We start from the raw sequence: 16514 nt of genomic DNA on the forward strand, positions 1-16514 counted from the left end.
GCACTCTCTTCCGCAATCGCCCGCACCTTTATCTTAATTAGCTGTAGTTTTATGTGTTGCTGAAAACCCCACCACCACAGATGAGCGCTCATTTGTCATAATATAACTTGTGACAGCATTTTATTCTCTAACCCGTGACACAGATATCACCATCATCAAAGACCTCAGTTAGAAGTAATATCCTCAGTGGGAAGGTCTAAAACTGACAAGGAAAGTGCAAGAGGAGAGACATTTATTTTCAAATCAAGTCAGGTTTATTTGTGTAGCGTAACAGCACAAACAAAGCCTCAGCGGGCTTCACAGGTGCACAAAATTAAAAGGTCCTGAAGCAGAAATCCATAATCTCCAGGATACACATCTAATCCTAACAGTGTAACCCAAAGAATAACCTCACACAGATATATCTAGGAGCTGACAGCGGAACCATAACTGCCTCATTTAGTCGTCTGAACAATTTGTCTTCAACTGCTTTGGTGAAACGCTCGTGAGACGCAGCTCTTGGGCAAAAAGGAAAAGCTGAGCTTGAAGATTTTGAACCAAACAAATTGTAGTCATGACCATATCTCAGCGTTACTGTAAAAGCTGTTTTAGTTCCACACACACCAGTTTGCACATCTTCTGCTGCCTATTAAACCACATTTTATTTGACAAAGATACGTCTTACAAGTAACATCCTTAACTTTATAAGACAGCGTTTAAATAATAGCTTTAGCTCTTACAAGTGGTCCAAACTGTTGCAGGTTTTTTGACTGAGTCTCCTAACAGGTCTCATGTGACACCTCTCTTTCTGTCTTCACACTGGCTCCTCATCACCTTTAGAATCCAAATTGTGATTATTGTGATCACTTTTAGAGTTCCGCATGGTGGCGCAGCAACCTGCATTAGTGACTACATTAATCACAATGCCCTAAACGTTGGAACTCTTTTTGTATTTACTGTACAATATGTGGACAGGCCTTTAAAAAGCAGCTTTAGACTGTTTATAATCACTTTTTTCAGTTTTATTTATTTATGTTAATGTTATTATTGTGAAGAAATGTGTGATATTGGCTCTAGAAAGGTGCTATCTTTTTACTTACTTATTTACTCTTATACACAAACACCATTCTACCTTTATATTTACCACCTGTGTTGCATTGATGCAGTTTGACACATTCTTTGTCTTTTGACATAGAAGCTGAAAATACCCTATAATTTATTTAGCTGCCTAAAGCCAATTATTTTCATTATATCATCGGATACCAATGAGCTTCACACATTCTCATGTGAGATGTGAGCTGCTCTAAGTGAGAAAGACGGTCATTATGCTCAAATAAAATGTGTGTTTGTTAATTGTTAATAATGATTAATTTATTTAATCATAAGCATTTTTGTGTCCCAGTTTGGTACGATGATGGTGTCAGAAATGTTCTTTGAACATAAACAGTAATGAATTAATTCATGGATAGTTACGATAATGATCTGCAGTGCGGTTTGTTTTCTCACATTTGTGTCAATACTGGACTGATTCCCTCGCTCCCTATCCTCCCTCGCTCCCTCCCTCCCTCCCTCTCTATCCTCCTGTAGCTCTTAATCTGCTGTTCCAGGCTGGTCAGTCTGATCTCTCTCTGCAGAGCACTAATTAAACTACCACACTAATTAAACAGAGTTTCCTCTCTGAAACATACTCCATCACAGAGGCTGCCTGTTCTCATCTCCTGTCCACAAACACACACACACACACACACACACACACACACACACACACACACACACACACACACACACACACACACACACACACACATACACACACATTTGTGCAGCTATCCTTGTTAGGACATTGCATTGACTTCCATTCATTGTGGACAGTCTTACCCAAAATAACCCCAACTTTGGCAATAACCAGTTCATGTCTAACCCTAACCTTAACCTAACCTCTATTGACACCTTACCCCTAACCTTAACTAGGACCTCAGAAATGACATTTTGCCTCATCAGGACCAGGACGTGGTCCCCATGAGGACTACCGGTCCCAACAAGGTCAGGTGTTTATACAGGAAAAGGTCACCAAGGTAACAAACACACACACCAGCATTAGTGATCAGTGTAAACTGCGAGTGTGACCTTGAACATCAGACTAATTGGAAACTGAGAGGAAAACATAGATCTAGCCATCTTTCTCCCCATTTTCCTCTCTCATTCTCACACACACTCATAAACGTATACATGCTTAGATGACTTGTTCTTGTCAAACTGTACCTATTACCTGCTAAAATTAATTAGGCTTACATGAGATCTAAGAGGGCCTGACATTCAGGCTTTTTAGGAGCCAAATAAACATTTGCAAATAAAAGCTTCAAATATGTGAAGCCAGCTCGTCGGCAGAAAATCAAGACGTTGCCATCAAGGCATCATGTTTTTTTTTTTTCTTTAAAACTGCTTTATAACAGTTACTGAAGAGCGTAGTAAGAGAAGATTAAAGGAATGCGCTCAAAATTGATTCTTAGGTCTTGCTTTTTAACTCTAAGAAGCATTACTGAGCAACTTTTTTTGAGACATGTCCAGACTTCTCAAATGCTTCCTTATCCAAATACAGACACAATGAATGCCATTTACTAAAGTGCACTCCAGGAGCTTGACAGCAAGTGTCAGCTGGTCAGAACTCCTTCCATTAAGCCTTTTAATTTTTTTTTTTTTTCGGTAGCAACAGTCTAATGTTAAAACCGGACATCTGTCACGGTTTGAAAGTTCAGACTGAGAAGTTTTAGCCAAAGAAAATGAAGGACTCGTGTTCTCCTCTCTTTTTTTTTTTTAACTTTTTAGTTCAGATTTAAAGTCTTGCATTTGAGCGAGACATTGATTCTTGAGACATCTCCACTGGAGTTGGAGTTTACTCAGATTAAAAATTGAATAAATTGCATCTCGCCAAACTTTTACTTATTTCATTTACTGGGTAATTATTGTGCACTGCCAAACATTTTGGCTTTTTAATGATACACGTTAAATGTTAATTACTACTGACTGAGGCAAACATTTTTACAGATAAAGAGGTTTGATACAATTTGAATTAGTTTCTCACACTTTACTCAGTTATTCATAAACACAGGTAACCAAAATTATTTTCCTGAACAGCGGCCTAAATCCAGCACTCCTGCAAGTGGAACTCAGGCCAGACTTCAGTGGTGAATGGCGTGCCCGTGTATACTTTGATCAGCTCTGTCGCCTGACACGAGGCGACGCTGACCCCAAGCTGGCCTGAGTGCTGATATAAACGGAGCTGATTCGCAGCCCAAGGCAGCACTGTGGCTCATATTTGGTCACGACACAACAAGGTGTGTCAATACTCAGCCTCAGTTGACCCAACTTGGTTACCTTGGTTACTTCCTCAAAAAGTAGGTAATTCCTGCAGTTTCAAAGTAATTAGTTTTTTTATTGATTTTTTTAATTAGATATTAACCTTGCTCTTTCAGAGCAGTACAATAAATATATTTACTATCGTTTTTTGTAAATTTGACCACATGAGTACACATTCAAATGCTGACATGGATGAACAAAGGTCAGATCTATCGCACATTGCCATCTGATGCTCAAAAACAACTAATGTAGAGGTCAAGCTCATGATTAAAATAGTATTAAAATATTCTGGGAACAAAGTATTGTTGGAATATGAGTAGGGAAAGTGTAAAAAGTGTTGTGGACAGCCATTAGAGATTCATTATAGTCATTTTCAAGTCAAAGCCAAGTCCCATCTTAAACGTCAGATCGCAAAAATAACGCTGAGGCGACAGCTACAGTCATTGCCATATTTCCTGTTAAATGATATTGTAAATTGAGTTTGAATGTAATTTGAAATTGAATTTAATGTGACATACTCGCCTTGTCAGCCAAAGGACAGCTGGTAGTGTGAGAGGAGAGAAGCAGACTTTGATAATAACGCTGGCATCGACCTGCCATAGATTTCCCATGCATCATGTTTTATCATAGCGGTATTTGATCTGCTTAATGGAGGCCCCACAGCATTCCAGTGGTCCCCAAAGAGCTCCGGTTTAGTTGGCTGCTATTAATAACGGAGCAGATGTATTATAACTCGCTATCTAGCCTGTCATAACATGACAAAAGACCAATTGTATAGGATACAACAGTGAGTCGCTGCTGTGCAGATTTAACCAGCCAGGACACATGAAGCATTTTTCTTACAGTCAGAGTTTTGGAACATGTTAGCTGTCAGAAGAAGGTGGAAAGATTTTCTGTTCCTAAACAGAGCTGGTGTGAAATTCTGCAAACTGACTACTTCAGTTAGTTTTACGATACATATATGTCTCTCTCCATCCCCTTTCTCCTCTTATCTGACAGTCTTTCTATTCTTTTTCTTTCATCATGTTTCTTTCTTTCCCTCGATTCTCTGTCTTTTACAATCTCTGATGCCTGGCTCTCTACATTATTTCTAAAGTTAGAATGCCCTGACAACAGTTGGCATGGCGGCGTCTATTATCACGCTTTCCACCGCTGCTGCTGTCGTCACTCATTTTGAGTTACTGTGGTGATAGTCATGGTGTTTGTTCAGAGGTGGGATATGTTATCAAGGGTTTCCAGCACACAAAACAGCACCAGACTTTGTATGTGATATATTAAGAAAGCTATGGCTAATACATTATCTTAGAACATCTCGCAAATTGTCACAGTGGTAGTACAGTTTTAAAAGGGGTTAGATTTTAAGTAAGTATTGTAAGGACATCAAAATTTGCTTTGTTCATTTCACTGAAAATGTATCGAGTATCAAATAATCACTATATGAGTCGTGGAAAGTGGCTCAGAAAAGGTTGTATTTCACTTCTTTTTGGATTTATTTTGGATTTAATGGAATGGGAATGGAGACCCAGAGTCATCTCATCAAAAACATGTTGTACAACTTTCTCCCACAAAATCTACAGTTGACTGTAGATTTATGTATTTACTAAGATAAAATAGGGTATTTTATATGAGGTGTTTTCAAAAGATGATGTTAATGTTGTTTTGTATACTTAGCATATATGGTAATCCATAAGCCACATGACTGATTAATAGACTGAATATAAGAAAAGTGGAAACAACCTCAGACACCAACCTATTAAAGACAAGACAGCCAAAAACCTTCAAGTATGGTGTACTTGAAAAGAGCTGTGTGGTGTGTTTTAATTTGATGGATTTGCATTGAAGCTCACACTGGTCTGCACCTTTTTCAAAATTAGAAATCATTGAAACTTCTCAAACAACTCTTGCAGCATAATTCACTGATTTGCTGTTGGTCCATATGGTAAACACTCATAGTTTCTCTACAACAAAGCTAAATACAAAGCTGCACTATTTCCTCTACATAGTTCCAAACTGAGCATATGGAACAACTGCAGAGAAGTGAATAATGTTCAGGATTGCTTTGAGGCGTCTCTGTGGGTATTTTCATACATTTTGACACATTCAGACTTTTTCAGAATATCCTTTAAAGGGTTAAGGTTACTTCTAGGCAGTGAAGCAGAGTTCTTTTTAAAAGTAGTGTGCTCCTATTATGCTTACTGCCACATTCCCAAACATACTTGGAAACACCACCACCGCCAATCCCTCCTTTTTCCAAAATTCTCCATCATTCCACACGTCTCTCTAGCGGCATTTTCTGCAAAACAAGGCAGACGAGGCTGCTGTGTCTTTGCCTGTTCTGTTTCGACATGACAGCCAGGTTGTTATTGCCATGAAAGTGCCTGGTAGGTGTCAAATGATGTTGCAACTTTCTCCTCCAACCTCACCAACTCTAACTTTCTATATTTTTTTTTTCTTTGAGTCTCTTCTGCCTTTTCTCCTCAACCCCATGACTTCCACATTTCATTCCTCGAGCTGATAGCTGTCTCATAGTTTCCACAAAATTGTTGATTTCCACCACCTCACTCATATAACCATCTTTCCTTCCTAGAACATCCTCCTCCTCCTCCTCCTCCTCCTCCTCCCTGTCTGGCTCAGTCCCCTTTAGGGCTCGCCCGGTGAGCGAGACCTCCCATCCAGCTGTACAGTAGCTGAACGGTGATGGACTGTAATGTTTGCAGCTACGGCCACGTCAACACCCACCTCATCAATATTTTGGCTTGTGTGTAGTGGAGAAGCTTGTCTGTTTTAAGAGGATTTTGGACAGACTGCTGAAGTTGCACAGTGCATTGTCAGCATTCCAAAAATATTGTATGTCTTAACAAAAAAAAAAAAAACAGAGTAAAGCTTTTCCTTGAATTATCCTTCTTAAGTTTGAATTATAGACATTTGCCTTATAAGTACCACCAACAAATCCACAGGACTTTGATTTTGTTGTGGATTTATCATCCCAAAGACCATGAAGCATAATTTGAATGTGGATGCATTAACCTAATGTTGGAGATTTCCACTGCTGCCTGAATTGTTTCCCAATTAATCGCCTTTCTTTTTCATTTCCTTTATTCCTCTCCTTGTCTGTCCCTTCCCTCTTCCTGTTTAGCATTCACTTTCTAATTTTGGGATTTAGGAGTTGCTCGTCTTTCTTCTCCTCCTTCTCTCCTCTCATCTCCTTTGGAAATGTAGCTATTTTGGATTTAACACCTCTCTCCCTCAATCACAGTCCTCTCCTCATCCAATATTTTTTCTACTTTCATCTTATGGTTTGCAAATCTCTCCTTTCCTCTCCTCTCCTCTCCTCTCCTCTCCTCTCCTCTCCTCTCCTCTCCTCTCCTCTCCTCTCCTCTCCTCTCCTTTCCTCCAAAAAGCAGCTGACATGAAATGAAATACCTGTTTGAGAAGCTAAATAAGAAATCTGAATATCAAAGGCCTTCCTGTTGCTTGTGTGGGATTTAGTGTCTTTCTCCCTTTATCTCCCCAGGTGGTGTCCATGGGTCTGTACTTGGGAGAAACAGCCTATCTAAGGAGCAGCTGGAACATTTTAGACGGTTTCCTGGTCTTCGTGTCTCTCATTGACATTGTGGTGTCCATGGCAGGCGGGGCTAAGATTCTTGGGGTGCTCCGTGTTCTCAGGTTGCTCAGGACTCTACGTCCTCTCAGGTTAGAAGGGAACACTTCCATGGTTTCAGTCTCTTGGGGTGTTGGTTTGCCCTTTAGGACTACATTTGAAAGAGGTGCACACAGGCAAGCAAGAAGCACTTTGTCCTCCATAGCTGGGCAAATGTACACAATTTGGTCTGAATCACTAACTGTGCAAGTTTAAATTATATGATGTTGTTATATACATATTACAATATTAATAACACATACTTGCAGGGAAATATAGAGAATGCTGAGGTGGTAGAGGTGCGAAGAAGCTGTCTAAATCCTGTCCAAATCTTCCTGCCACAATTACATGCACACTACTGAATATAAAATGCAGGTCAGATTCTCTGAATGCAATTCAGCTGTGGAACATATCAAAAGGTTTTATTCTGCTAATTTTAATTGAGACTTTAAGCCTGGTTAACTTGGTCAGTATTGTTGATGATGACATGAGGAAGATGTTCAATATTGCTGAATGTCAGGGACTGTGAGGTGTAATGTGACCGAGGAAAAAAAAACTTTCGGAAATACAAGGCTTATCTCAGTAATCTAGGAGACTTATGTTCAAGACAGCATTTCCCAACCTTTTCTGGCTTGTGACCCCTCAAAATGAAGCAGTGGTGACTTACTGTACAACTAATAGTCACATGTTACATACAGTATGTTTAGGTATGTAAATGAGTTGTGAGCAGTTCAATTTAACAGTTGATTGTCCTTCTCTAATTGTTTTTTGTAAAATAATCTTTAACAGCCTGGAAAAGTAAAACTGTCCATTAATTCAGAAGAAAAACAGCAAAAATTGGAGGAAAGTCTGAAAAAATAAAATTGATTTGGTATGGCTTTGCATTAATCATCTTGTGACACTTCAGATTTATCTTGTTACCTCTTGGGAGTTTCCAACCTCCAACCCCCAGGTTGGGAACCACTGGTTTAACATGTTTTTAACCATTCAGTGACTAACATAGGATAAGAAAATAGCTGAGAGGAAGCTGGTGAACTAAGGTGCAGAGAGCTGAAATTGTATTCAACTGAGGTCATTTTAGGTCTGAATGAGCTCAGTCTGTGCTGTATATCATTACCACAAATGCACCATGGGACCCTAGACAGTCTTCCTCTTTTGTATATTTCTTCATTTAAACTATTGCACGTGTGTTAACCTCTTCCACTCCCCAAGGACGCCGGCATCCTTGGCTGACATTACTGTCTTTCAGAGGCTGTAGCGGGCTCAGTTTTAAACCTACAGTGAAGATACTGGTATCATATGAATCCATTGGTACCAACCATGTCATGCTAGCTTGTCGGGAGGGGGCTAAAAAACACTCAAAATCAGGCTAAATTTTGGCCAGGGAAAATCTGGCATGGCCATTTTCAGAGGGGTCCCTTGACCTCTCACCTTGAGATATCTGAATGAAAATGGTACCTATGAGTCTCCCCTTGACACACATGCCCACTTTATGCTAATCCAATGCAGTTTGTTGGCAAAAACCCTGCAGTTTTTTGCATGCAGTATTAAAGTGTTATTTTTGCCTATTCTAGAAATGGTGCTTTTGAATATTTCTGCGCACTGGGGTCCCTAAACAGTCTTGGATTTGCATAAATTTGGTCTGACTGGAAAGCTGAGACTCTTGTGAATTGAATGAGCCCAACTGTATTCATGTGTGAGGATGTTTGTCCCCACAGTAGCCATTTCATTGTAGTGAGACCATGTTTTTAAACTTGACCTCACTGTATAAAATAATGTATTTTGACCTCTAGGATGATCACAGCCTCATGAAACTTTAAAACCACAGACCTCTAGAGACCTAGAGAATTCAGAGGATGTATGGCTTTCCTAGGTATATTGACAATAAGGGGGTTTCTGAGCAATTACCAGGAGAGAAGTGGATGCCATCCAATCTCCAAAAAATGCAATCCTTACAGAAATCTCTAAATGTCAAAAGTTTTTTAAAGCCAAATCACAGCATGAATTTTTCCATGGTGTTCCTCCAGGTCTAGGTGTATTAATGTGGTATTTTTGACCATTTTTATCAATGCTCGAGTGGTCAAAACTGGTTAAATTTCACACCAAATCTGTGTAACAAATGGTATCAACCCAAAAATTGCTGCAACAATTTATGAGACATAATTGAGCATGTAAATGGCCATCACATACTTCCATTATAATGTTCTAAGCCCTTATAGACTCTAAACTTTTAAAATTTAAATAGGCATCTAACCAAAACACAATGTTCATTACAGATTTATTACTAGAAAAACTTGCTTACTGCATCTCAAATTAATCTTCAGGCTTCAGGCTTTCAGATGATGTATACAACTTCTATATTTCCTCCCCCAGAAATGGGTAGGGGGGAGTGAATGGAAGAGGTTAATATCATATTGTTATATGTGCTGTCCTTTTAACATCAATCAAAGCTAAAGTTACTTGGGGGAAATGCATACATGAGTAAAAGCAGTGTCATGTTAACTGCATCAAACGGACTGAGACAGTTTCCTTTTTCATCTATGCTCTTGATGATGATGACATATTTCTTATATATATAAAAGTAGGTCTAAGAGTCATCATTTTTTAACTGTTTGCCTGGACCGCAACAGCGCGGCCAGCCCTACAAACATGAATGTCCATGACTGGCCTCTCTCACCCTCCCTCTTTGCCTCTCTGTATCTGTCTCACTCTCGGTCCTCCAGGGTGATCAGCAGGGCTCCAGGGCTGAAACTGGTAGTCGAGACCCTCATCACGTCTCTCAAGCCTATTGGCAACATTGTCCTCATCTGCTGTGCCTTCTTCATCATCTTTGGCATTCTTGGTGTTCAGGTAAATACAATCAAGTGTGCATCTATATGCTCCACACCTAACACTTTTTTTTCTGTCTTCCTTTCTTTTATTGATCACAGGATCTCACAAGCCTTTAACAATTTATGAGTAGTCTCTGTGAAATATTTAACAGGTCCTGAGGTGGTCAAACTATTGCACATATAATATTACCTAACATGGCAACCCCTGTCCTCACCTCTTTTAAGTTTTTAGACACATGTGAATTAAAGTGGCTTAGAATTTGCTTTCTGGGACACATTTATTCTTCTTATCATCTTATCTTTCATCTAGCACAAAAACTAAAACAAAAAAAAAGAAAGCTTAAACGTGAAGAGTGGAGAATATGAAATTAGGCTGTGACTGACCTTGTTTGCACCCACAAAGAAATCACAGTCTCACAGCATGGCTAAGATGGCTAATTAGAGCAGAATCTAACGGGAAGACGTATAAAAGTAACACATTGCAGTGCAAAAAAAAAATACAACAAATGAGAATAATTTTCAAAACAAAAAAGCTTTGGATATGCAGATACTATCAGAGCACATAACCATGTATTGTCCCAACCTTATCAACCCTCATACGTTGGAATAATTGATCACTTAACACTGACAGTTATGAGATTCAAGAACACAGAAAACTACAGTAAAAGGGTACATTTCAATTTAGACTTTAAGTTAGCACAATAAAATACAAGAAAGAAAATAATAATAATAATAAATAAATGCACAATATCAAAGAAAAGAAAAAGCATGAACATGGAAGGTACAATATGAGTGTTAATATCATTTGTGCAAAATAGCCTCAAATCTCAAATCTCTTTAACATTTTATTAAGCAAAGGTTCCCAAAGTCTTGTATGAAAACCAACTTTATAAACAAGATTTATACATGTACAATTATTAATAATAAAGGAAACAATAAACTTAAAAATATTTCTTTTTTTCTTAGGAAAAACCTTCAAAAAACTGTTTCCTAAGTGCTTCTGCGATTCAGTATTTACAATATTGGCACTTGAGAATATGTCATTTTTTTGTCCACCTTAAAGCTAAGTGCATTTGTCTTGAGAACTTAAAGCCGGCTTGTTTTTCCTCAATGTATTTCATCAGTGCAGTACTGTATTTTCTTTTGCATCTAGCTGTCAATCCCACCCTGTTCTTCCCCGCATCATTTCATGTTATTATTATCTCTGCATCTGCGGCTGTTATGAATTATTTTACTCACTCCCCTCTTTGATGTACTCAATATGGTTTAGAATTAAAAACATCTTCTGTCAGGAGGAAAACCAAACAGTTGATAATCATTAGGCTCCATCCGCACACGCGAGTTACATACGTTCAGCGCTAATTATGAAATTACTTTAAAAGCAGCGTGTTGTCACGACTTTATCAAAATTTACCTTTATGTGCCTCCGTGTCTCATTTTCTTCTCTGTGTGTGTTCTCCCTTCCCAGCTCTTCAAAGGCAAATTCTACTACTGTGTGGGTTTCGACGTGAAGAACATCACTAACAAATCCGACTGCCTGGCTGCCAACTACCGATGGGTTCACCACAAATACAATTTTGACAACCTTGGACAGGTACCAGAGAGAAGAAACTACATCCCTGACATCCTGTCAGGATTCCTTTTTTTGAAAATATTAATTCTGGATGTATAACACAAACAATCCTGCACATACTGATAAAAATAATAATAATGAAGGAAATTCTTCTAAATCTAGAGAAAAAGATGAAAAAATACAAATTTTAAAAAGGTATGTTTTCCATATAGTCACAGGCAGTTTTTAATTAAGTCATATATATACTGACGATTAAAACAGAGGTGTGATGATGGAGGACAGACTCTGTATGAGATGACATTATTAATTGTCTCTTATTACTAGTAAACAGTCAGTGGTAAAAGTCCAAAAGAGACAGGAAGAGTTTTAAGTCACCACAGCAGTTTGTTTGGAGCCAGTAAGCATATACTGCATTGCTGCTACCAAGGCCGTACCCAATAGCAATGGGCACTTAGCATTAAATTTGTCAAAAAATAATAAATTAGCAAGCAAGTAAGACATTGCTATTGTAGATAGATGAATTCCTCAGGTAGTTTTGAGCATAAAATGAAATGTGTCTTTGAGAATTGTTACTTTGTTATTTTGCCTTCAGTCATATTTTCATGGCAGGCACTTTAGTAATAACCAGTATTATCAATCAGTTCAGAACTAAATAAAGTTTTGTGGTTCGTCTGTGTTTTATGTGTATGATTTTATGTGTGTATTTATGTGTCCTCCGGCAGGCTCTGATGTCCCTGTTTGTGCTGGCCTCCAAAGACGGCTGGGTCAACATCATGTACCATGGACTGGATGCAGTGGGGATAGACCAGCAGGTAATAACATACACATACTTTAGACATACAGTATACAGTACACAACACTGGTGCAATTGTTGTGTAATTACACTTGAGTATAGCGACTGAGTACAGAAAGTGTAGTACTCCTTATTTGCCATCTATCTATCCATTTTCTGCCACTTATCTGGGTCCAGTTCGCAATGCAAGCAATCATCTTGCACGTCCTAGGAAATCCCAGACGTTCTCAAGCTAGAAAAAAAAATCCCTTCGTCTGGTCTGTCCTGGGATCTCCTCCCAGTTGGGAGGTGGCAACCTGATGTCCTTATCAGATGCCAAAACCAACTGAGCTAGCTCCTATAGAAGCAAAGGAGCATCAGCTCTACTCCAAGCTCCTCCTGCGAATTCAAATCATACTTTCCCCTTAAAACTTGTTCAATTCCATGTCATCTCTGTTTACTCTCTCTCAATGTTTTTGCATCTATCTCCACTGTCAATCAAATGAAGTAAAAAGTGCCAAAAGGAAAACAAGCACAAAACCCCCGTCAAAGGAAAGTTTTTTGAGCCACTTGTATCTGTGATTTTATACTTCAGTTAGTTGCTCAAAGCTCATGACAGTGGGTGAGCATTGGATTAAAGAACATGTGGAAAATTGAGAGCTTTGCCTTAAGCCTCAGCTCCCTCTTCACCATGACAGCCCAGTAAAACATCCATACGATTGCAGATGCTGCAATAACCTGCTGTTTATCTCATGTTCTATCATACCCTCAAGTATCAACTCCTTTCTCCTCGGTCCAGGTGTTATCATCGTATTGCCAGTCAGTAAAGACCGAAGCGTTGGTGGACTAAAACTTATTTTCATCCATTGCATTTTATTAAACAATTTAGCCATTCTGCCGACCCTGATGTATTATAAACCACTTCAGTGGAGTTCAGAATTTCAGTAAGCTTCCCTTTAACCTCACTAATTATGCACACAGGCTCACACGTGACGTAAAAGTCAGACGCCACGATGCAAATTAGTCTTTTTAAGTGGCTACAAAGTGAACAGATTTGCTTTAGAATTGGTTTTATTTGAAAATCTATTAGGGAATCTATTAAAAGAGGGGGCATTATTCCGAATGATTCAGTTTCTCCGCCTCGAGGAGAAACCTCACTGCAGTCCAACATGGCACTGAATGACTAATCCCATTTGCACTCCACCCTGCGCTTTCAACACTCAACACTCTTCCAAATTGAAAATCTGACTCTCATCTCCGGTTTTATTGCATCTGAACTTGATTTTTGTTTTGTAATGACTCCATCCAGTAACTACCTCCAAACCCAATTATCCTGATCTTTTTCTTCACATTGTCTTCCCTTCCCATGTCCTCCTTTATGACTACTGGCAGATTGAAGTATTTTGGACTATAGTGGTTGTTGAGTGGCTTAGTTAATTGGACAACTGTCTAGAGGGAGACGCTTGCCCTCACTCACTGCTTATTACATGTATTAGGATAATAAACTAATCCAGAATCCTAAAAGACTACATTTTTATCCAAATATCATCTTTAAGCCTATGTCACATTAGTCCTCTGGATTATTGCACATATAAAATACTATAATACGTTTCTGAACAAACCAAGATGTGCAGTAGTTTTATATACTAATAAAGCTCGACTGTATACTCTGCGCTCAACCACATCAATAGTACCATCACATAATACCCTTCTATTATCTAGCATATCTGCTTATTCTGTGAAGGATTGCACGGTACTATAGAGGCTATCCCAGCTCACATTAGATGAAAGGCAGAAAGGCATGAAAGGCCCTTGGCTAGTCACCAGTCAAGGGTCACCAGGGTTAACACATATAGACAGCAATTCACACCTACTTGCAATTCATCGATTTCCTTAACATGCATGCCGTGGACCCTGGGAGACAACTGGATCAAACTCTAACTCCACTTCAGCTGATGTATTCAAACTCAGGACCTTCGTGCTGTGAGACGATAATACCAATTAGCCAGTGTACCACCCCATTATAGTGCAGTGTTTAACAGTGTAATGTCAAAACAATATAAAGCATTTGCAGCAAACATGTGGAAACCCTGCTTTCAGATATTATAAGTAAATAAGTTTATTAACATATCTGCAATGTCTGGTGCGATCCACCATTAGCAAGAATCCCAGCCCCTCTCATCTTTCATCCTCACTGTTTTTATCATTCCATGTCTTCAAAATCCATATTTTACCATCCTCATGAATATTGAATATTGAATTGTCTTTTGCAGTTTTTTTTTTTCAAACCAACTAGCATTAGTTTGGTCCAACATCTGAAGTATGTGCATGTCTTAATATTGATACTGGAAACAGCTCAGTCTGTATGATGGCATGCCTATTATCTGGGAAAGTCCCATTCCCATATGGAGTATTCGATCAAGTATTGTATATCAGTATTTACCCTAGATTGACGTCCTTGGCCTGGTGGGGGGCCAAAGAAGTCAACCTCTCTGTTTAGTGTCTTCAGGCCATGCTAACCCATTGTTGCTAACTTTGGAGCTAACAACCTTCACTTTTCCAGCAGCTGGAGAAACAACAGATGTGACTTTTCTTGGTTTTGACAAGCTGCAGCATTTATTAACTGACACACTGTTGTCTGTACTGTACATTTACTGCCAGACTGACAACTTACTGCTAACATTCACTGTCACTTTTCTGCCGCTTGCTCTCTCACTCAACCACTCATTCACCTGCTATGCCATATTTTACGTACGGCCCTATTCCTTAAAAGGAGCTACGCTACCAAAAGTTTCCTAGGCAACGCCACAGAGGTTAACTCATGTTTCGGGAACAGTGCTACACAGAAGCTCCCAAACGCTATTGATTTCCAAATGAATGGATATTTGACGTTATTACTGGCATTGAAAAATATTTTTTTAGCCTGGCGGGGGTTCTCGTTGGCCTGGCGTCCCGCCTGGCATGCACTATTATATCTGTGTATACAATCATTAAACTCACATTATGTTCAATGTGTTCAACCAATATTCAACTGTTGTAAGTTAAACATTTTATTTAACATCCTTACATAACTTCTTGATAGTCAACCTCAAAGTTATTGATTAAAATGGACATTCTGTTGTTAGCTTGAAGGTTTCCAAAGGTTGCTCTACCCACCTCAAGCCTCCTCTCTGTTCCTTCAATATATTTTCTACCTCCTCTACCCTTTGCAACTTATTAAACTTAAACTCTGTCTATTCTTCCTCTTTTAGATCATACATTATATATCTTTCTCTCTCTGCTTTTGCTTCCCTCCTCTCCATCACTGAACTCTTCGTATTTTTGTCCTTCTGCTCTATCCTTCCCTTTCACTTTTCCTGGTAACATTTTTTTCCTGGCAACAACCCGTCTCATGTCTTTTCTCTGTTCTTCCCTCCATCCTCTTCCCTCTCTTCTCCCAACTTCCTCTTCTTCCTTCTCTACAGCCGGTGACAAACAACAACCCATGGATGCTGCTCTACTTCATCTCCTTCCTCCTGATCGTCAGCTTCTTCGTCCTCAATATGTTCGTGGGCGTCGTGGTGGAGAACTTCCACAAGTGTCGGCAGCACCAGGAGGTGGAGGAGGCCAGGCGCCGCGAGGAGAAACGCCAGCGCCGCATGGAGAAGAAGAGGAGGAGTAAGAGAGTCAGGGAACAAGGAGAAAGAAAAGCAGACGGAAGGAAGTAGGAGGGATGAGGATAATGGTTGTAGGGATGTGGTTAAGGGAGGAGTGGCGGCTTTGAAGCTTTGGGGGAGAGATGAGAAGAAGGATTAGTTAGGGAAATTGGTGTGAAATGAAAAAAGGAATCGGAAGTTGGAGGAGGAGGAGGAAGGAAAGAGAAGACATATAGAAAAACTCTACAAAATCCTAAATTATTTGTTGGTATTTATGATAATAATGAATCTATGAATTTCCTCATAAATTGTTTGTCTACTATTTTATAATATATTACAATTTGGCATGTTATTGAAAAGACTTGAAGCTTTGGATAGACAGTACTCCTTCCAAATGGCACATGTCCAAGACTTCTAATTTGATTTTTTATATTACACATCCTCAATGATATGACTTGAATGAGTCTTTTTTTTTTCAGCTCATTTAAAACTACTTAACCTCCCTCACACACGTTTATCAAACTTTTTCTCTTCATATTAACCCATAGTTTTATCTTCCTCTCCCTCCCCCTCTCTTTCTATACTTCATTTGCTCTGCCCCTCGTTTCCCACCTCTTTTGGCGTAAATAAATTATTCTGTTTGCACCTTGCATTGCTTTCCCCATGCTCCTTTTCTCCTTTTTAAATCACACATCCATCTCTCTCACTTCTCTGTATTGCATTTTCC

General features: G+C 39.1%; 1 protein-coding gene across 1 annotated transcript in view; it reads left to right on the top strand.

The window, feature by feature from the left end:
* LOC122972464 (voltage-dependent T-type calcium channel subunit alpha-1I-like) overlaps positions 1-16514 on the top strand; it is a 222045-nt gene that overhangs the window by 160223 nt on the left and 45308 nt on the right. The window contains exons 22-26 of the mRNA XM_044339592.1: positions 6851-7029; positions 9700-9826; positions 11276-11401; positions 12103-12192; positions 15617-15809. Coding sequence (XP_044195527.1) covers positions 6851-7029; positions 9700-9826; positions 11276-11401; positions 12103-12192; positions 15617-15809 — 715 coding nt within the window. The remainder of the gene's footprint in view (positions 1-6850; positions 7030-9699; positions 9827-11275; positions 11402-12102; positions 12193-15616; positions 15810-16514) is intronic.

Source organism: Thunnus albacares, chromosome 3 (genome assembly GCF_914725855.1).
Source record: "Thunnus albacares chromosome 3, fThuAlb1.1, whole genome shotgun sequence".
NCBI classification, from domain to species: domain Eukaryota; kingdom Metazoa; phylum Chordata; class Actinopteri; order Scombriformes; family Scombridae; genus Thunnus; species Thunnus albacares.